The sequence below is a fragment of the Lissotriton vulgaris genome, chromosome 6, assembly GCF_964263255.1.
Source record: "Lissotriton vulgaris chromosome 6, aLisVul1.2, whole genome shotgun sequence".
NCBI lineage: Eukaryota > Metazoa > Chordata > Amphibia > Caudata > Salamandridae > Lissotriton > Lissotriton vulgaris.
Genome location: NC_141694.1, coordinates 1,844,634,889 through 1,844,658,176, shown reverse-complemented (window position 1 = coordinate 1,844,658,176; position 23,288 = coordinate 1,844,634,889). Strand labels below are relative to the sequence as shown.

The 23,288-nt window shown below is 47.2% G+C and overlaps 1 protein-coding gene across 1 annotated transcript in view; it reads right to left on the bottom strand.

Moving 5' to 3' along the window:
• The window catches only part of LOC147709625 (exostosin-1-like), a 130,308-nt gene that overhangs the window by 92,521 nt on the left and 14,499 nt on the right, over positions 1-23,288 (bottom strand). The window contains exon 3 of the mRNA XM_086926059.1: positions 19,816-19,923. Coding sequence (XP_086782185.1) covers positions 19,816-19,923 — 108 coding nt within the window. The remainder of the gene's footprint in view (positions 1-19,815; positions 19,924-23,288) is intronic.

Genomic DNA, 23,288 nt, shown 5'->3' with positions numbered 1-23,288 from the left:
AACTCAGCCACTTTCTGAAAGAGTGGTTTATGAACACACAGTGACAAAACCAATTTCACAGAAAGATGTGTTATGACACTGTGAGTTCATACATACTAAATTTCACCTCTCCATTATAAACTTACAGGAAACTAGACTACCAAAACACAATACCAAGCCTTCCCCATTCTGTCCTATGGCCTTTCACCAGTGAAAAACGACATTTTTTTCACTGTCAGGACATAACACACACCTCAGTAGATGTCCTGCCTTTTACCTACACTGCACCCCGCCCAGGAGTTACCTGGAACCTACCGCAGTGGTGCCCCATGTGTATGCAAAAGGGAAAGTAAGGCCTGACAAGTGGTTGCACTTGTCAGGACAACATGCTAACTTAACACTCTGCGCGTAGGCCCTACACTGAAGTCCTGAGTTCCCTTCTCTGAGTGCCTTTGCAAATACTAGCCCCTGCACACACAGTGCACATCACTAGGGACTTTATTAGTAAGGCAAACATACTAATCATGGCCACCCAACTACCACTACACTTCCATAGGAAACCCTTGTACTTTGACACTGATCAGCAGTGGCAAAGTACCCAAAGCATCTAAATTGGCAACTCTATGTTAGGAAAACGGTCTAGGGGAAAGCAAAAAGTTTAGGGAACTTTAGCCAAAAAGGCAAAGTCCTACAAGTAGCGGCTGTGTCCAGGCTGAAACAGGTTTTTGTTTAAACATTCGTGCAGAATCATCCACTCGTCGAAGTGAGCAGAGTAATAATACTTTATTTGATTTAAAACAAATCATAAAAGGGCGGACTTACCACCATGCAAGAGATATTTACATCCTAAAAACAACACAGAATAAACTTTGAGTCGAGTTAAAAATTAATAACATACTCTGCAAGAGTGGCAAAAAAAAAAGGTCTAAGAAGAGAAGAAAAAGTATAAAAGAATAATGGTTATTCAAACAAGAGGCTCGTTATTATTAACTCGTGCTGCATAAAAGCAACCATTGGAAAGAAGGGAGGAAGAGTCTGTGGTCTGCCAAAGCCTGACCTATTGTCCAGGAACCTCTTTGGATGGTGCTCTTTTTTCCAGCTCTATGGCGGCAAGGTTCAAAAATGTTATGGTTTTACATGATAGTTCTATCCAAGAACCACTTAGGCATCGTATCACCGCCGCCCTGCAAGTTCTCACCTGGGCTTCTCTTAAGGGAGATCGAAGGAGCGTTTTTCTTAGATTTTGGAGTGCCGGGCATATACATATGAGGCGCAGTAAAGACTCGGCGCCGTTGCCGCATAGGCGGCAATCGGGAGTTGCCCACTGCCGTAGCCATTTGGGAGTGAGGTCTTTGGACGAGAAGCAGCCCAACCTTAGAAGGCTTAGTTTCCTTTTATAGTGGTCCCTGAAGCATTCTTTCAAATAATCCTGTGGTTTTAGGTGGGTGTATGACGGCAAGACGATCCAGGCATGGCTTTTGCCAGCCACTGCTGCTTTGTACATGAATAGTGATGATTGTTTGACTGCTTTCTTGGTTAGCAGTTTGAAGGCAGAATATGTCATGGGCAGGCGCCAAGATTCATCTAGTTTTAATGCCTCCAGCGCTTGCCTCAAGATCTTGTATATTGAGTCTGGCTGCCCGGCCTGTTTTCGTCGAAGTGAGCAGAGTATGGAATCAATACCACGTGTGGATATAGTGTATCGGTCATGGCTTTCTCAGATCCTGCATTGAAGCTGCCGATGGAAGGCAAGCAAGGGGACTCCAGTGGGTGACTTTATAGGTTGGAGCCTAACAGGCAGCGCAGCTGGCTGGTTTGCTAAAGACATTTTGTGGACAGTCGGAAAGCTGACCTAGGAATGCGTTCCCCCATTGTTTACTATTGGCTTTGTGGTTTGTAACTCACATGTGCTTGTTTTCTGTTTGCTGGATTTATTTGTTTTCGGCTGTCTAGATTGATTTAGTCCATCCTGTAGAGCATACCCTGTTTACTGAATTCGTCCACATGGCTCACTTTCTGTAAACAGACCTTATATTTTGGTCCTATCTTGCCCCATTTGCTGTGCATTCAAAGATAGAGGTGACATTCTAGGCTCTGTCTTCCATTGGAGCTTGGTGTTTACTTTTCTTTCTCTGACTTCAAAGTCCGAGGCTTTATATGACAATCTACAGGTGTGAAAGGGGTGGCTTTTTTCCCTTTGATTCTGTGTAGGGTTTTCTCGTCTTTTTTATTTGCTCTCCCTGCCTCTGTCGCAGCTTGTGCAGCTAGTGCCGTGACACCATTGGGTATTTTGTTCTCAAATTTATTTTACTTACATGCTAAAGGCTTTTTCCTAGCACACAACAAAATCAACATGTCTGTAAACGAATTGGGCAAATATTTCAGAATATATCAGAATTAGGAAAACACAAATTAAGCACATATTTTTTGCTATATGGAAGCGTGCTGGAATCAAATATTTGAATACAACCAAAACAAATCAATACAGTGGGTGATGCCATTTCCATACAGTATCGTTTTTGCACTGTACAGTTTAATTAAAACAACTGAGTCTGTGTAAATGTAATGATCATTCCAATTGAAAATATGTTGTCCGTAATGGCAGTGAATGACCACATCATGCATACTTCAGTCTACTCGACTCCATGCCACTACTCCGCTCCACTGTAGGTAAGGTAGAAAAGGTCCAAGGATTCTAAGGCTTAAACAACGCTTTGATAAGCTGCTTTTTATAGGTGAATGGAGACACACTCGAAGCTCTGGACCTCTTGGGCTTCATGTAGAAATACAGGTTTGAGAAGTGATGAGTGTGTGCTCCATAGAAGATCACAAAGATTCTTATCAGGAATAATGCAAATGCTACTTACCAGTATGCATCTGTTCTTGGCATGTAGGGCTGCTGACATTCATATCTGTGCATAGATCGCCGCCTAGTGTTGGGTCCGGATGATTGCACATTGTTGTCCTGGAAGAGTCTTCGAAGTATCACGAGATAGGTGGCTCCTCCCCTGGACTACAGTGCGCATGGGCATCGCCTCCATCCCCAGATTGTTTTTAGCCATTGGCAGAGATGGAGTGAAGTATGTGAGTGATGACCATGCTATGAGCATATAAATATACATATGAAGGAATACTGCAGCTGCTACAGGCGCCGGGGAGGAGGGTGGGCGATATGAATGTCAGCAGCCCTACATGCCAAGAACAGATGCATACTGGTAAGTAGCATTTGCAGTTCGAGGCATGTGGGCTGCTGAATTCATATCTGTGCATAGAATACATAGCAGTCCCCCCATTAACGGCGGCTGCCCGTGCCAGCTGCAGCAGTCTGAAAAAGTGTTTTGAGAACAGCCTGACCAACAGCTGCTTGCTGTTTGGAATGCACGTCTACACAGTAGTGTTTAGTGAAAGTATGTGTGGTAGACCATGTGGCTGCTCTACAGATATCTTCTAAGGGAATGTTACCTAGGAAAGCCATAGAGGCCCCCAACTTCCTGGTGGAATGGGCCCTTGGTGGGATAGTGAGAGTGCGCTTAGCTTTAGCGTAACAGATTTGAATGCATTTCACGATCCACCTAGCGATCCCAGCTTTGGAGATAGCGTTTCCCTTGTGGTGTGTGGCAAAAGCAACAAAAAGCTGCTTGGTTTTGCGGAAATCTTTGGTCCTGTCTACATAGTACATCAAGGCTCTCTTAACATCAAGGGTGTGGAGCATCCGCTCCGCCAGCGTTTCAGGGTTTTGGAAGAACACCGGCAACTCAATTGACTGATTCATATGGAATTGAGAGACAACCTTGGGTAAGAATTTAGGTTTAGTGCGGAGCACAACCCTGTTAGCATGTACTTGGAAGAAGGGTTCTTGGATGGTGAGCGCCTGCAGCTCGCTAACCCTCCGTAGCGATGTAATTGCTACTAAGAAAGCAACCTTCCAAGTCAGAAACTGCAGTTCACAGGAGTGCAGTGGCTCGAAGGGAGGACCCATTAGTCTAGTAAGAACCACATTGAGGTTCCACTCTGGAGCTGGTGGGGTCCTTGGCGGAATGACTCTTTTGAGTCCTTCCAGAAAAGCCTTGATAGCAGGAACCCTAAAAAGTGACAGGTGTTGCCTGTTTTGAAGGTATGCTGCCATAGCAGACAGATGAATGCGGATGGAAGAGTACGCCAAATTGCATTGATACAGGTGGAACAGGTAACAAATGATGTTTTGAATGGAAGCATCTAGCGGGTCAATATTGTGGTTAACACAGTAAACGACAAACCTCTTCCATTTAGCCGCATAACAAGCTCTAGTAGTGGGCTTCCTTGCCTCCCGAATGATGTTCATGCAATCGGGGGGAAGATTGAGGTAGCCAAACTCTAGGACTTCAGGAGCCAGATCGCCAGGTTGAGCTGTTGCGGATCTGGGTGCTGAATGTCGCCATGGCTCTGCGTCAAAAGGCTGGGAGTGAGATGAAGCCTTTGATGCGGTACTACGGACAGTTCTAGAAACGTGGTGTACCATGGTTGGCGAGCCCACGTCGGAGCAACCAGGATGAGTGTAATCGAGTGCTGCCTGAGCTTGCGTGCCACCAGCGGTATCAGAGGTGCTGGGGGAAAAGCGTACGCAAATCTGCCTGACCAGTTCATCCACATCGCATTGCCCTGTGATTGCGGGTGTGGGAATCTGGCGGCGAAGCTTTGGCATTTTGCGTTCTCTTTTGTGGCGAACAGGTCTATCTCTGGATGACCCCACCTTTGGAAGTACGGTTGGAGTACTGATGGATGTATCTCCCACTCGTGCATTTGATGGCTGTGCCTGCTGAGCAGGTCCGCCATCTGGTTGTCCTTGCCCGGGAGATGCTCCGCCATGAGGAAGATGTTCCTCTGAATGGCCCACTTCCACATGCTCTGAGCCAGATGAGACAGCTGCGGAGAGTGTGTGCCTCCCTGCTTCTGAATGTAGTACATGGCTGTCATGTTGTCCATCCGGATCAACACGACCTTGTTGCACAGATGTACTTTGAACGCCTTTAAGGCCATGAAGATTGCCATCAGTTCCAACACATTGATGTGCATCTTCCTTTGCTGTAGTGTCCATAGTCCCTGCACTGTGTAGTGGAGTACATGCGCTCCCCATCCCTGGAGAGAAGCGTCCGTCGTCAGGATAATCTGTGGCACAGGCTCCTGGAATGGTCGGCCCTTGCAAAGGTTTTGTGGATTCCACCAATGCAGAGAGCTGTATGCCCGACCGCTCACCAACACTAGGTCTGTCAGTTGCCCATGAGCCTGAGTCCACTGACGTGCCAGGCACTCCTGAAGCGGACGCATATGTAGCCTCGCGTGCGGGACAATGGAGATGCAGGAGGCCATCATGCCTATCAACTGCATGAACACCTTCGCTGGAAGCGAGTGTTGAGATCTGAATCGTTGGATCAGCGCTTGGATACTGGCGATTCTCACTGAATTTGGCTGCGCAGTGGCCGCCAGAGTGTTTATTGTCGCGCCCAGATACTGTCGTACATGGGCGGGCTGGAGATGGGATTTGGGGTAGTTCAGAGAGAATCCCAGATCGTGCAGGAGATGAATGGTGCGGGACACGTGGTCGGCGCACTGTTGTTCTGTTTTTGCTTGAATGAGCCAGTCGTCCAGGTAAGGGTAGACGTGGACGTTCTGGCATCGCAGATGCGCCGCCACCGTCGCCAGGCACTTTGTAAAGACCCTTGGCGCGGTGGTGACTCCGAACGGCAGAACCCTGAACTGGTAGTGCTGATTCTGGATCGTGAATCTGAGATACTTCCTGTGGGAAGGATGCAGGGGGATGTGAAAGTAAGCGTCCTTCAGATCCAACGTAGCCAGGAAGTCCCCCTGTTGAAGCAGAGGGAGCACCTGCTGTAGCGTGAGCATATGGAAATGCTCCGAGAAAATGTACCAGTTGAGGGGCCTGAGGTCCAGAATGGGCCGCAGGGAACCGTCCTTTTTGGGGATCAGAAAGTATAGAGAGTAAACTCCTGTACCCCTTTCCTGCAGTGGGACGAGCTCTATTGCGCCTTTTTGCAGCATGACCTGAACTTCCTGCTGCAACAAGAGCAAGTGCTCGCCGGACATAGGACGGCTTCTTGGAGGTATGTTCGGTGGAGTGGAGGTAAGTTCTAGACAGTAGCCGTACTGGATAAGAGACTTGACCCACCTGTCCGTGGTGATGGATCTCCACGCGGGCAGGAACTGTTGGAGTCTCCCCCCGACCGGTGTTGTGTGGTCGGGGGGCAGTGACAAGGCGTCACTGCTTGTTGGCGGCGGTGGACCTGGAGCTGTTGTTTCCACGTCCCCTGCCTTTGATGTTATTGCCTCTGTAGCCACCTCGACCCTTGTTGGTGTATGAGGTCTGGGCATTGCCTTTGTAGTACTGAGTGGATTGCGCTGCCTGACCCCTGGAGGCGCCTCTGGTATTGGAGCGGCGAAAGGAGCCACCCCGAAACTGCTGAGATTGAAGGGCCCCCATAGACTTAGCTGAGTCTGTGTCTTTTTTCATTTTCTCAAGCGTCGCATCCACCTCAGGGCCGAACAAATGGTCAGGATTAACCGTCTGGTTTAGGATGGTTGTTTGTATATCAGGTTTAAACCCTGAAATCCTAAGCCATGCATGCCTTCTGAGCAACACACTAGTGTTGATCGCCCTGGAGGCCGTATCAGCCACATCTAGCGCACATTTAATGGAAGCATTTGTGATGAGCTTTCCCTCTTGAATTAACATCTCCCCTGCCTCCTTGTAGTGGTCAGGCAAGTGTTGCAGTAGTGCCTCTAGGGTGTCATAATGAGCCCTATCGTAGCGTGCGAGTAGGGCCTGAGTGTTTGAGATGCGCCAAATGTTAGCTGCCTGTGCAGCAATCCGCTTCCCTGAGGCCTCAAATATTTTCGACTCTTTGTCCGGGGGAGGAGCGTCACCAGTTGTCTGTGAGTTCGCCCTCTTGCGAGCGTTGGAAACGACCAAAGAGTCTAGTGGCAAGTGTCCCTTGATATATGTTGGATCCGAGGGCGCTGCCTTATATTTTTTATCAATGCGTGGATTGATAACACGTGCCCGAGTGGGCTCCTTGAAGACCTCCTGCGCGTGCTTGAGCACTCCCTTAAGCATTGGCAGAGTTTTGATTGACTTTTCGGCCACAGAGAAAGTATCAAACAAAAAGTCTACATCCACAGGGTCGGAGTGCAGCTCTACATCGTGGTTGCCTGCAGCTCTCTCGATTAGCGCGTTGAAGGCAGCAGAGTCCTCCGTTGGCGAAGTTTTTGGCGCAAAGAGATGTGGTTCCTGACCCGACTGCGGGTCCTCGGGGTCGCCTCCGGCAGACCAAGGTACATGTTCCTCCTCCGGATCCGAGTACGCCGGATAGTTGTACTCGACCTCTTCCTCGTCGTCATCCCCCGCGGTAGAGCGAGATGGGGAACGCGGCAGGTCACTTGGGGATGCCGGCGCCGGAGGTACTGAAGCACCGGCAGAGTCCCTTTTATTTTTTAGAGGAATGCGAAAGTGTTCTAGCACCGGCTCCGTGGTGATTTTCCTTTTGAGGAGGGACAGTTTCCCAGTATTGGCGTCGATGATGACTTCACGACGTTCTTCCTCCGCGAGTGGTTGGAGCCGAGGTTTAGCCACCACCGGAGACGCTTTTGGCTTCGACACCTCCTTCGAGGGCACCCCAGCCACCGGCTTTGGAGCGAAGGCCTTCGGCGTCGACTTTGGCGGCAGGGTGAAGCGGATAGGCTCTTGTACCTTTGACGGCTCCTGCGCGGGCTTCGACCCGCCAGCTTCAGGGTCGGGAAGCTCCCCGACCTTCCGAATCCGCTGCAGGGACTCCTGGACCTTCTTAGAGAGGGCCGGAGAGGGAGCGACCGTATCGCTTGATTTCCTTGATTTTGGAGTTGTGGTGGCGAGAGGCAGTGTCTTCGGAGTCGACGCGGCACCCTCCTTGGCTTTGGCGGCCGGGGCCGGGGAAGCCTGAGCCTTGGGATCGCCTTGAAGTTTTTTTGAAGCCTTCTTCGGGTCGTCGACCGCGACCATCTTAGGCGCCGACGCAGCCGCGTCGGACGACTTTGCTTTCGGCACCGAGCCAGATGCCTTCGGGTCGGCCATCTTGGCTGGACTGTGCATGTCGGCCATCTTGGATTTCTTAGGTTTTAACGCCTCCAGAGCCTTCTGTACGGCTTTCACTTTCGGTTTCGAAGCCGGAGCTGTTGAACCCGAAGGCTTCACTTTCGGTTTCGAAAAAGTGAGTGGCACCTCCAAAATGTCCGTGGCCGGGCTCGTAGGCGGGGCTGCTGGACTTGTAACAGGGTCTTGGGTAAGGCCCGAAGGCGATCCCTCGACCTGGGCCGTAGGCAGGGGTTCGACCCCTGAGTCAGTCCGGGGGTGCTCGTCCTCAGAGCTATCCCCCACAGTGGCAAAGGCCGTACCGTCGTCCCCTACCTCGTCGTCGGCTTCGTCAAACTCCTTGTCCCCTGCGTCGTAGGCATCCCCCTCGGACGCAGGGCCAGAGTCCGAAACCTGCTGGACATCGTTGTCTCCGACGTCTTCTTCGAAGATGTCGTCCGGCGGGGCGCAGACAGTTTGGCCTGGAGTCTCGCAGCCCGACGAATCTTGAGGGTCTTTTTGCACCGGAACTTCGAGCAGGCCATGCACTTGGCCTCGTTGTGGTCCGGCGACAGACAGGTGTTGCACACTGGGTGCACGTCGAGGTGCGAGTACTTCGCGTTGCAGACCGGGCACCGTTTAAACGGAGTCCGTTCCATGGCTGTAGCGTCGAGTGGGCCCGTCCGCGCCGAGAGCACGCGGAAGGGCAGCGAGAGTTCGGAGCTGGAGAAAACAGTAAACCCGAACGAAAACGATACCGGCGCCAAGCCTAAAGACCTTTTGGTCTCGAGTTAAGTGAGGTAACAACTATCGGTTCCGACAGAGGGAACCGACACACATCCGAACCCAATGGCGGAAAAAAACAATCTGGGGATGGAGGCGATGCCCATGCGCACTGTAGTCCAGGGGAGGAGCCACCTATCTCGTGATACTTCGAAGAGTCTTCCAGGACAACAATGTGCAATCATCCGGACCCAACACTAGGCGGCGATCTATGCACAGATATGAATTCAGCAGCCCACATGCCTCGAACTATCCGTTCTTTCAAGTCTGTATACAGAGGACAGAACTATTTCTGGTTGCAGTATAACATCTTTATTATTTTTTGTGGAACATGGACAGCCGACACGTGTTTCGCCCCCTCTTGGCGAGTTGCGCCGGGGCTTTCTCAAGGCTAATTTCACATATATAGCGTATATAATTATGGTTCCCAATTTTAGTAATATCCAAGGTACAGGGAGTTCAATACTCCAGGAGCAGAAGTTCTTCTTTAAGTTTTGTTGGGCTTATTCCGCGTTCGGTCCCTGCTCCCAGTCCTCAGTCTTCGGATTAGTTTACGGGTTAAGTGGACTACGCCACTCTCTGCCTCTTTTGGTTGACGGTTCTGTAGTTAGATTTTTTTACATACTGAGGTAGCTAGCCCCACACATAACCCTCTTCCTTTCTCAGCTGGACTTGCGACCAGCCTGGCGCTGAGGCCTCAACGCTGCCTGCAAGGAGATGGGTTACACCTGGAGTCAGAAAAGTCCAGGACAGAGATGGCTGGAGCGTCCTTGTTGATGGTCTATCGCCCAGAAGGGGTAGTAGGAATAAATAAGTAATTACTCTCCACCCCTCTATTCTATGTCACTCCACCCAATGACACTCTACTCCACTCTACTCAACACCACTCCACTCCACGCCACTCTACACCACACTGCACCACTTTATGCCACTTAACTTTAGACCACTCTACTCCACTCTGCGCCACTCTAAACTACTCCACTCTACTGCACTCTACAACACTTTACTCCACACTACGCTACGCCCCTTTACTCTACTCTTTGCCCCTCCACTCTATGACACTCTATTCCCCTCTACGACACTCTAAGCCCCTTAACTCTACAACACTTTACTCCATTCCACAATATGCCCCCCCACTCTATGCCCTTTCACTCTACGCCCCTCTACCACACTCCATGTCACCCCACAACAATCCACAATACTCTATGCTACTCCACGCTGCTCTGCGCCACTCTACTCTATGTCACTCCACAACACTCTATACCACTTCACAACACTCTATAACACTCTACTCCACTCTATTCTACTCCACTATATGTCACTCCATTCTATGACACTCCACTATGTGACACCCAACTCCACTCTTCTCCACTCAGCTCTACTCCACTCTATGTCACTCTTCTTACTACACTCTATTCCACTCTACTCTATGCCACTCCATTCTACAACAATCCACCCTGTGACACCCAACTCCACTCTACAATATTCCACTCTCTGACACTCTATGCCTCCCCACTCTACGACCCTCCCCTCTACAACACTCCATATCAATCCACTCTAAGCCATTATGACACTTCACAACACTTTACACCACTCCACTCTACTCTATGCCACTTTACTCTACTCTACAACACTTTACTGAACTCTATGACACTTTACTCCACTCCACTCTACGCTACGCCGCTCCCGCCCCTCCATTCCACTCTACAACACTCCACTCTACGACACTCTACTCTACTCCACTCAACGCCACTGCACTCTGCGACACTCTACGACACTCTACTCCACTCTACGCCCCTCCACTCTATGACACTCCTCTATACAACATTCCACTCTATGCCACTATACTCCACTCTTTGCCTCCATACCCTATCCTACTCTACTCCACTCCACTCTACGCCACTCTACTCGATGACACTCTATGGCACCCCACTCTACGATCCTCCATTTTACACCACTACACTCTGCAAAACTCTCCGCCATGCCACTGTACGACACTTTGCTCCACTCTATGGCGCACCAATCTCCAACTCTCTATTCCAATCTACGCCCCTCCATTTCACTTTACTCCACTCTACGCCACTCCATTGTATTAAACTCCACTGTACGACACACTACTGCACTCCAATACTCCACTCAACGCCATTCCACTCTACCCCCTCCCCTTCATGATACCCCAGTTTATGACTGTTGGACCTGGCCCTCTTTTTAAAGACTAACCCCTAAACTTTGCGAGTCATTTACCCTTTTCTCTAACCTATTTGGGTTCCTTTGCTACATATCAGACACACCTACGGTCGGCCGTGGGCAGGGTGTATTGTTAGCTGAAGATAAGTCATGCCCTGATCTGTGTGGCATGACCTAGTAATTAATTACAACCATTTTCGTTTTTACTGTAAGGATACCTGCCTCCCGAAGGCCAGAATGAGCAGGCTTGATTATTGCATCGGATGATCTATCTGACCCAGGGAACATGTTTAAAATATGAGACTAGCACCCCTGAGATCCAAATGTAATAATACATTCCTTAGGAAGGATGCTTTCTAAATTCTACGCCTGGAAATATTACGTCTAGGGAGTGACTGATTCCTATTCCAACCTTGCTGTGTGCTACTGCTGGGATGAGTATTCCCCGTCTAGGGACAGGGCCTGGGGAAACTCCAGCATTTGGTGTTAGCTGTCAGCCGTGTAGATTAGGGGGAGGAGTGGTTCCTGGGTTGTGTCCTGCTCTTCACAATGCCGACGCCACTTCCTGCTGGGCGGCTGACGGCCCTACCTTCCTGCGTCAAGGAATGAGGTGTCCCATGACGGGAGACACCCACAACCGGGATCTGGGGAGGGGAACTCCCTGCCTACATCAAAGACTTCAAAGACATTTCGCTGGATAAAAGAAAGACCCTCGGACTAGAGGGGCAGACTACCTTTGAAAAACCTCAAGAAGCCTGCTGGACTGCAGAGGAGAGGACTTTAAGCAAAAGGACTTTTACTTAAACATTTGAGGAAAGGAAGATCTCCAAGGGCCTGGGACTGAGCTGGCCCTCTGACTGAAGTCTCAGGAGCAGTAGACTTCACCTTTCTGCCTTCCCCTGAAACCCCTTGCTGGGGGTTTGGAGTGCCAGCTGCTGCTGGAGTACTTTCCAGTGACCCCTTGTCACCGGCAGACTGGAAGCGCAGAAACGCAACTGCTTCAGGAGGCCTGCTGACCTCGTCGCGGCTCCAGACCACGCAACTTCTTCAAGAGCCCTGCTGACCTCGTCGCGGCTCCAGACCACACATCTTCTTCAAGAGCCCTGCTGACCTCGTCGCGGCTCCAGACCTCGCCACTTCAAGAGCCCTGCTGACTCAAGACCGTCTTCCTCATCGAACCACAAGTATTTAAAAAAAAAATCTTTTTATTGAAACAAAACAGCTCCATCGAAAGACACATCAGGTATTAGCGAGAAAGCAGTGGTCTTCATACATTAACAAACCACAAGTATTAGCGCAGAGTACGCCTCGTACTCACTGCACGCACCCGCTGGTACGCGTCGCATTTTCCAGCCTTCCTGATCAGTTGAGTACGCCTCGTACCCATTGCATGCACCCGCCAGTGCGCATTGTCCTTCAGCCTGTCAAGGGATCCTCGAGTACGCCTCGTACTCATTGCCCGCACCCGCCAGGGCGCACCGTATTCAGCCTGTCAAAGGGATCCTCGAGTACGCCTCATACTCATTACACACACCCACCGACGTAAGCAGTACGGAGCATCGGAGTGTGAGCCATACATTGGGTACGCCTCGCCCCGGCACCAGCAGCAGTGTGTCCCGCTCGCAGCTTGAGGAGTGAGAGCCGAGCCAGGACGACACGCACCCACCACCGCAAGAAGTACGGAGCCCCGGAGTGCGAGCTGTACACTGGGATCACTGACAGAATTTCGACCTCAAAAATATCGACCTACAGAAATATCGAGTCAACAATATCGAAGGCAAGAATATCGACATCCTATCTACAACATGGTAAGTACAAAAATATCGAAAAAATAATATAGATGTAAAAAATATCGATGTTAAAAATATCGGTTTTTTTCTTTTAATATATAAATGTAAAATTAAGTATATAACACTAATAAATTAAATCTACATATTTATAAGTATCTAATAATGTTTTAAATAAATAAATAATACATATATATTAATAATACATTAATTAAATATATACAGTAAATATATAATATATATGTACTGAACAATAAGTATTAATAATTATTTTACTAATTTATAAATTAATAAAATATATTCTAAATTACTAATACATTTACAAACATAAAAAAATAACATAAATAAAATGTAACTAATATAAAAAATAAAATAAACATGTAATTTTTTTACAATTACTTATATAAAACGTTGGATAGCGTAAGGGTAAAAATTACTATTCCCACTCCAGAGAGTGCAACAGTAGGGAAAGCGTTTGATAGCGTAGGGGTACAATTACTATTCCCACTCCAGAGAGTGCAACAGTAGGGAAAGCGTTGGATAGCGTAGGGGTAAAAATGACTATTCCCACTCCAGAGAGTGCAACAGTAGGGAAAGCGTTGGATAGCGTAGGAGTAAAAATTACTATTCCCACTCCAGAGAGTGCAACAGTAGGGAAAGCGTTGGATAGCGTAGGGGTAAAAATTACTATTCCCACTCCAGAGAGTGCAACAGTAGGGAAAGCGTTGGATAGCGTAAGAGTAAAAATAACTATTCCCACTCCAGAGAGTGCAACAGTAGGGAAAGCGTTGGATAGCGTAGGAGTAAAAATTACTATTCCCACTCCAGAGAGTGCAACAGTAGGGAAAGCGTTGGATAGCGTAGGAGTAAAAATTACTATTCCCACTCCAGGGAGTGCAACAGTAGGGAAAGCGTTGGATAGCGTAGGAGTAAAAATTACTATTCCCACTCCAGAGAGTGCAACAGTAGGGAAAGTATTAGATAGCGTAGGGGTAAAAATTACTATTCCCACTCCAGAGAGTGCAACAGTAGGAAAAGCATTGGATAGCGTAGGGGTAAAAATTACTATTCCCACTCCAGAGAGTGCAACAGTAGGGAAAGCGTTGGATAGCGTAGGAGTAAAAATTACTATTCCCACTCCAGAGAGTGCAACAGTAGGGAAAGCGTTGGATAGCGTAGGGGTAAAAATTACTATTCCCACTCCAGAGAGTGCAACAGTAGGGAAAGCATTGGATAGCGTAGGGGTATAAATTACTATTCCCACTCCAGAGAGTGCAACAGTAGGGAAAGCGTTGGATAGCGTACGGGTAAAAATTACTATTCCCACTCCAGAGAGTGCAACAGTAGGGAAAGCGTTGGATAGCGTAGGGGTAAAAATTACTATTCCCACTCAAGAGAGTGCAACAGTAGGGAAAGCATTGGATAGCGTACGGGTAAAAATTACTATTCCCACTCCAGAGAGTGCAACAGTAGGGAAAGCGTTGGATAGCGTAGGGGTAAAAATTACTATTCCCACTCCAGAGAGTGCAACAGTAGGGAAAGCGTTGGATAGCGTACGGGTAAAAATTACTATTCCCACTCCAGAGAGTGCAACAGTAGGGAAAGCGTTGGATAGCGTAGGGGTACAAATTACTATTCCCACTCCAGAGAGTGCAACAGTAGGGAAAGCGTTGGATAGCGTAGGAGTAAAAATTACTATTTCCACTCCAGAGAGTGCAACAGTAGGGAAAGCGTTGGAAAGCGTAGGGGTAAAAATTACTATTCCCACTCCAGAGAGTGCAACATTAGGGAAAGGGTTGGATAGCGTAGGGGTAAAAAATGCTATTCCAACTCCAGATAGTGCTACAGTAGGGAAAGTGTTGGATAGAATAAGGGTTAAAATAACATACTTATAAATAAACGATTTTTCTAATTAAAAATTTTTTTTAAATAAATATAAACTATATACAATACCTATACATAAATATAAAATACATGCTTAGCTAAATATATTTCACCTTAAATAAATTAAAATTAATACCATTTAATAATATTTAATTGCCAAATAATAATTAATTAACTATTATATTATTAACAATACAATTAGTTTTAATACATTATTAATTATTTAAATTTACATTACTTCCCACCATATTTCCCTATAAAACCACTACCCACAACATAACACATTTATCCATTTATGAATTAAAGAAAAATAATTAGCAAATAATTAAAATTAATTAACTATTATTTAAAATTAATTACCAATTAATTAAATTTATTTTATAATTCCTACTAATTATTAAATAATTAACCATAATTAAATTACTTCCCACCCTATTCCCCTATAAACCCATATCCCGCTACAGAACATATATATCAATTAATCAATTAATTTAATTTTTTTCAAATTAATTAATAATAATTAGCAATTAATTATAATTAATTAATAAATCCTACTAATCATTAATCAACTTACCATAATTAAATTACTTCCCACCCTATTCCCCTATAAACCCACAACCCGCTACAGAACATATATATCAATTAATAAATTAATTAAAATTATTTTCCAATTATTTTCAATTAATTACCAATTAATTATAATGTATTAATAAATCCTACTAATTAATAATCAATTTACCATAATTAAATTACTTCCCACCCTATTCCCCTATAAACCCACAACCCGCTCCGGTACTAAAATATACAATTTTCTTATAAATTAATTTATTATTATATAAAATTAATACACATATAATAGTAATCATTTTAAATACTTAAGTTAAACATATAACACATACATAATAAAAAACTATAAAATAATACAAATATCGATATTAGTGTCATCGAAATTAGTAACATCGATATATATGCTATCGATATTACTAACTTCGATATTACTTACATCGATATTAAGATTTTCGATATTACTTACCTTAGGGTCGATATTCTGTCCAACGATATTCTTGACTTCGATATTATGCTCCTTCGATATTTCAGACTCGATATTATAGTAGGTCGATATTTCCAACTCGATATTTTGTCTGTGTACCGTACACTGGGTACGCCTTGCACCTGCACCAGCAGCAGTGTGTCCCGCTCGCAGCTCGAAGAATGCGAGCCGAGCCAGAATGACACGCACCCACCACCGCAAGCAGTACGGAGCCCCGGAGTGTGAGCCGTACACTGGGTATGCCTCGTACTGGCAACAGCAGCAGTGTGTCCCACCTGCAGCTCGAGGAGTGAGAGCCGAGCCAGGATGACCCGTACCTGCCACCAGGTGCAGCATTGAGCGAGCTGGTTGTTGGGGACACTCCGCACGAGAGGTATCAGCGTAGCATGCGGCTCGAGGATTGAGAGCCCTACGCTGGTACCCTCCCCATCTGCCATTTGACTTACACCCCCTTGGCTCGAGGATTGGAGCCAGCAGCCCCCCATCTATTCTCACGGCTCAGCAGACCCGAGCCCAACGTGGGGTACCCTGTGCCCGAGGACTGGCAATCCCCTCTCCTGGTGGGCTGTGAGTCTGACCCCCGATTCTAACATCCGACCCCACCAAACTGTCCAGTACTCCTCCCACGACTGCGGAAGTCCTGGCCCCCCTACCTGATTGTAGAGTGTAACCATGTGCAGTGCAAGTTTGATAACAATTGTGATATAAAGAACCTTTTCTTCTTACCTTCACCTGGTGTGGCATCCCTCTGTGCTGTGGCGAGATCTTACTGTGCACCCCTACAAATGCCTAACCCTCCTCTCTGAGGGTCAAACTCAAAGCGCTCAGCACCGTTCCTGGAGGAAGAGGGTCCCTGGGTTTACAGAGGTAGCTACCCTTGTCCTCCAGAGAACCTCCCCTTCCAACAATGACACTCTATGCCTCTTCACTCTCTAACACTCCAGTGTACACCCCACCACTTTACACCACTCCACACCACTCCACTGTACTCTACACCACTCAACTCTGCTCCATTTCACTCCAGTCTACTCCACGACATTCCACTCTACAGCACTTCAGTCTACTCCACTTTACTCCATAAAACACCACTCTACAACACTGCATGACGCTCTTCTCTGCTCTACGCCACTCCACAACTCTCCACTCCACTCTACGCCATTCCACAACACTCTATGCCACTGCACTCTATGGCACTCTTCTTCAGTCTATGCCACTGCACTCCACACCACTCTCGTCTAGGCAACTAAGTTTTAGCCATGTTGAACAGCAGCCAAGCTGGTGTTCGATATAGGTAAATGCATTGGCAAAGCCAATAGGTCTTGCATAGGGGAGATATATTGGTTTTGTCAATGTTTCTTACTGTATTGTGAACATTTTATTTGAACATTCAATGCATTTATGAATTTCGAGTTTTTTGGAGAAAATTACCAAATGAGGTCACTATTAATGTATTTAGTAACTGTGATATGAAAATATTATTGTTTTTGTGTATGGTTTATAGCTTATATGCACCTAATGTCTAATAAATTGAGCTTTAAACAAAACAATTTGAATTTTAGAAAATGAAGAAAGCTGCTTTGAAACAGGGAGTCATTAATTTAGGGGGCACCATGTTTCAGAATGTATGTGGAATCTGTACTTGAAAGTGCCCCAAGGAGGAGGTCCTGGCAATAGTTGACGAGGATTAGAGAGTTAGTCGTTTTTGCAAGGTCTTCAGTGCAACAGGGGAGGAGGTGTCCCACATGCTGTTCTTTTTAGGTTGTGGGGTGTGTGATATGGTACGTGTTATTGGCATGGCACATGTCATATTCTGCTCTCCTCTCTGTCCCATCCTGCTTCACCCCAAATTCCCTGTGAGTCGGTGGGATGTCAGGGACGAGGGACCCACTGCCCTCCTTTCCTACCTTTTCTACGCCCCCTTCTTTCCACAGGTCCTCTTTTCTTTACTACCACTCCTTCAGGCTTCTTCTGTCCTGGTCCACAAGCCAGGCTTCTACAAATCCCAAATATAACCCCTTAATTTAAAGTTCATTCTCTGTCTTATTCCATCAGTCCCTCCTACTCCAACGCATCATGAAACTGTGACCCATGCCTGGGTAACGACTGTGGGATTCCCCGCGTCATCCCTTTGGTACAGTACCTTGAATTTGACAGGTACTGACTATTCCGTGTTCTATTGGACACCAGCCGGGAATGGCAAACGCAACGGTCCCCGACCCAGGTTTATAGATGCTCCCTTTCCCTCTCTCTTCCATAAACTGAAACCTATCCGCTGTACACATATTGTTTTTCCCATTGCTACCTGTTGGCCCAAAAGATCAAGCACATCATTCTTTGGGCATCTGTTCCCACAGTAATGCGCTGTCATCATTCCTGTGCCCCATGTCTCCTTGGGCCATGATCCAGGTGAAAGTAACAAGCTCATGCCAAGACTCGGTCAAAGAAACGTCATTAACCCCTCCCATGCTCATAACGAGCTCAGCTCGTCATGAGCCACGGTGCTTGTGTGCTCATGACGAGCTCAGCTCATCACGTCCGTTAGAACGCTCACACGCGGGGATAATTCCCCTGCTGTGCTGAGCGTTCTATTGAAATGGGCGTGGCCGTGACGAGCTCAGCTCGTCATGAGCACACGAGAACCGTGGCTCATCATCATGAGCACCGGAGCGCAGTGCGCACCCCCCGCCCCCCAGCACAGCAGGAGAATAACACCTGCGGCCAACGGGTTAATGATGGCGGAAAGCAGGAGGAATTCATTGGACATGCTGCCTCCTTACCACTGTCAACTATCCTTGTCTCTCTTATGGATTTAAGTGTTATTCAAAGCAAACACAAGGAGATGATGGATCGAGCGCTGAAACTTTTCAAACACTCACCCACAGTCACTGATCTGGGTTGTATCCATCATCGTTCCTTAGTCCACCCCAGTTCAGAAACAGCTATATGTAAATCAGTCTCGACTCTGTGCCTCATGGGAACATCCAGCCCAAACTGCCAAGCCATGTCTTCCCTGGACCGGAAACAAACATCCTAGGACCGTTTTTGGGCTAACAGGTCTCATCAGCCAGGCTAGCTTAAAGCCAGTGGCAAAGTGAGCAAGGGACCCACGTCTGGGCATACCCTGCCAACTTAGGGCGAACAAACAAAACACAAGGAGATGATGGACGGAACGTTGAAACTTTTCAGACACTCACCCCCAGCCACAGATCTGGGTTGAATCCATCATCATTCTTTAGCTCACTTCGCCACCCCAGTTCAGACACAGCCATATGCAAATCAGTCTTGACCCTGTGCCTCATGGGAACAGCCTGGCTGATGAGGGATGTTAGCCCAAAACCGGTCCTAGGATGCTTGTTTCCGGTCCAGGGAAGGCCTGGTTTGGCAGTTTGGGCTGGACTGTTCCCATGAGGCTCAGGGTCAGACTGATTTGCATACGACTGGGTCTGAACTGAGGTGGCAGAGTGAGCTAAAGAACGATGATGGCAGGTCACTTCTCTTCCCTGGCTCACCTCTGTCCCCTGAATCAGGCAGGTCCTTCTTACTGCTATGGCAACGGACAGCATCTCCTGGCGCCCGTGCAACCTTAGTGTAGACAAGGGCAGACTGGCTTGCGTTTGGAACACCTTGGGTGAGCCACTGGCACGGCCATGTCGTGTTTGCAATTGAGCTTCAGAGGGCTTGCACTTGCCTATACTCGCCTACTACAGGTAGACTGGAGCACTACAGTAGCAAACATGTCCGCCGCATCATAACCAACCAGGACGTTGGGCTTTCCTCTAAGATGTCCGACGCAGCCCCTGGTTCCTCTGTGAAAACACCAGCTGGAAATCAGGTGTGCCCGCAGCAGAGGTGGCAGACTGTATACGCCCCGCCCCCTTCCATGAATCTGCCCGACAAATATCACCTCAGAGCTCCAATCAGAAACCAAAGCGTGTCAGTGCAAAGAAAATTGAAGTAAATTGATACAAAGACCAATTAGTAAAAAGGGTCCTTTTTTCCTGAAAGACATAAAGAGGAGCAGCCTGGCCACCTCTGTCCACCCTCACCTGCAGGAGGAGCCTTTCGTCCCCAATGATGGCCGCCTTCTTCCAGTCAATGACCTCCGAAAACGGCAGCTCCCAGCCATTGCTCAGCAGGACGGGCACGCAGGCGGCCTGAAATGGGATGCAAAGGGTTAACGCAAAGACTGGTGCAAGACACAGGTGAATACCACAGTAGGGAGTAATGCAGGTGAGTAAGTGCACAGTAATGGTACCTCTGAGTGCTGAACACCAGTTCAGACACACATTGTGCTGTACTGTAATTGCATTTATATAGCGCCTTCTACCCCTGAAGCAAGCTTGGGTGAGGAGCATCATACCTGGCTGGTAACCCAGAGTTAGCGGGCAGTTCTTTATGTAGATAATTGTTTCATTCATTAATTGTTCTTTCAGATAAAAACATTTCATCCAAATGATAAAGTTGCTGCAAAGATCCAAATGTGGGTTATTGGTGGGGAGGAGTGGACAGTTTGGAGGGGTCGAATGTACCTGAAATGTCCCCTGCAAGTAGTACAATCCAACTATAGAGTCATCTGATTGGTGGATGTGGAATCTTCGAAAACTCTGAACACTAGACCACTCAGTACAGGCCCTTGCACAACTCACGTCCGGGATCTGACGTCATTCCCGGATCCTTGCTGGGTGGCCAAGCTCTACCTTAGAACAGGTTATTAAGATCATTTATTAAGTTACACAGCAGAGCAGTAAGCCTCACGGCTGACCAGATCATCAACTGCCAAGGCTGGAATCCTCACATACCAGGTATAACAGTCTTAGGTTAGAAGATAGAAACACTAAGAAAGTACTACAGACACCGAGTAGCCATATTGAAGAAAGTATGAATATACAACACTTTGTTCACACCTGTGCCTCATTCCGTCACCTGTGTTGTTTTCCTCCTGTTTGAGTCCCTTGGTGTTTCCATTCCCTTGCCTCTCAGTAGTCAGTGGTTCTTTTGTCAGTGCCTTGTTTTCCCTAATTCTCACAATTGGACCGGTATGTTGTTAGCAGCCTCCTGGGGCGGTCAGCTCTTTCTACATCGGCTCATGCTGGTTGCAGCCACATCCATTGTGGAGGTCAGTCTCCCTACTGTTTATATATATGTGGTGTTCCTATTTCATCATATTTACCAATCTCTTCCTGCATACAGCTTTGTCAACTCTGCAAACTCCGTCAACAACTGTCTGTAGGTCCCGCCCCCTGGAAAGATTGCTGAGGTTTCGAAAGAGTCCAGTCAGCAGCCAATGGAATGGGAGCAGGGATTTCAACTTGGCTGAGCTCTACTTGGTGCGGTCCAGGAGTAGGGATAGGCTGGAGGCTCTTTGGCATTGGCTTGAGGCCGGTGAATAGAATTGGCTACATGAAGCTCCTTTATGTGGTTTATTCACACCCTCCTGTCCTTCTTTGCACCAGGCAGTGGTGGCAGGATTACTGTGAGAGTACCTTCTACCCCAAGAACTGGCACATCTGTCTGTAGCATGTTTCAAACGTCACTTCGACAGTAATCTGTTGCAGAATGCGTTCTCCCACATTTAGGACCCACCCGTGAACAGCAGCTTTACGTTCAGTGAACTCAGAGTCTCAAAAAACCCTCTTGTTTTTGAGCTTCAGATGCAGCACATGTGGAACGAGGAGGAAAAGAGGAGAAATACAGATATTTTTCCTTGTTACAACTCCCCTGGGACGGTGTAAGATTTTGGCTCATCCCAAGATTTACAAGTTCTTTTAAATCTGAGGACACATTAAAATTCACAGGAGTTGCGTGGAAACACCCACACAACGCCCAAGGAACGCCTTCCCAGGGCGGAGTAAGTCAACACAGAGAATTGTCCTGCATTGCATCACTCCAGATTTTTTAAGCCACTCAGAGCCATGCGAAGTGGCTTTGCGGGGCTTAAGAAAGCTGTCTGAAGCTTTGCGTCGCTCTTGCACCATGTTGCGTTGGATTACTAACATTTGTATAGACTTTGGAGTGAATAATTTTCTCCATTTCAGGTACCCTTTTTCTTATAAACAAAATTCGTATTGCTTTTACAATACTTACAGGCATAAGTATAAAAATAAATAACATAAATTATTACAGCATCTGTATATATAATTCAAGAAAGTATGGTGTCAATAATACATTTTCAGCTGACTAGACTCGGTTTTATTCATAACCAATCAGTTAGTTAGACAGACACAGTCTTAACAGTTGTTGTGGTATTTGGCTGGGCTTGGAAGTCTCCTGTAAGCAGCTCTAGTCCACCTGGGTTGTGTATGTTTGATTAATCATGTTCTTGAATTTCCTGTCATGGGCACCCCATAACTTTTCAAATTCTCGCTGGCATCCTATTGCCCTACACACCACCTCTTCAGCCTGCACGCATCAGTCCTTTTTTTACCCATTATCCCACTTTTGGTATTTCTTCACTCCCCCAAGGTGTAACCACATCCTTTTTGGCCACTGTGAGGGCAGCATTCCAGGGTACTAGGGTGAATTCAGTAGTCTTTGGTCTTTCCAACCACACTTCTGGTTTGATTACTTCCCTCTCTGAACCAATGGCTCTTGCTACAGTTTGATGTACCCCGGACCAAAAGAGTCGTAGCCGCGGGCATTCCCACAACGCATGTAGTAGAGTGCCTTTTGATCTATTTCTAACTTACCCACCTTGAAGAGTTGTGTGGGAGTGTGATAGGCTCAGTGCCATAATTAAGCTGTATCAACGAACAATCAGATCTTATTGCAATCTCCCTCAGCTATTCTTATCAGGTACCCTTGGTCAACAGGTAGCTTCAAGTTCTCAGCAAACAGCATTGGAGTACTAAAAGTGATTTGCTTGGAATTGTTTCACTTACTACCATCTTTAGAGAAGCAGGAGTTGTGTGCTCAGGATCTCCATGGTAGCAAAAGACACACACTTACCATGTGTATTTGTAAAGCGTAAGTTCACCACTACGGGTTTCTTGGCGCTGAATAACAGATGTTTATTGTTACTCAACGGTACTCATTTTATCGACCTCAGATGGATGAAAGGCTGAGTGGACCCACCGGGATTCGAACCTGTGACCATGAGGTCGAACACAGGCCCCTGCAGTGGACGCATTAGTCCACTGAGCCACCAGACCCGGCTTGATGGACAGAAGGCAGAACAAATCAAAACATTCACCGCCAGTCAAGAGATCTGGGTTAAATCCATCATTCTTTTGCTCACCATGCCACCCCAGTTTAGACCTGTCCATATGTTTTGAGCTGCTAAGCCAGGTCCTCCCTGGACCAGAAACAAGCATCCTAGGACCGGTTTCGGGGTTTCACCCCTCTTCAGCCAGGATAGCTTGACTCCATTGGCATGGAGAGCACGGGACAAACGTCTGGGCGTACCTGGCGCATTTAGGGTGAGGAAGCAAAAGACACACAATTGATGGGCGGAATGCAGAACAAATCAAAACATTCACCCCAGTCAAGAGATCTAGGTTAAATCCATCATTCTTTTGCTCAC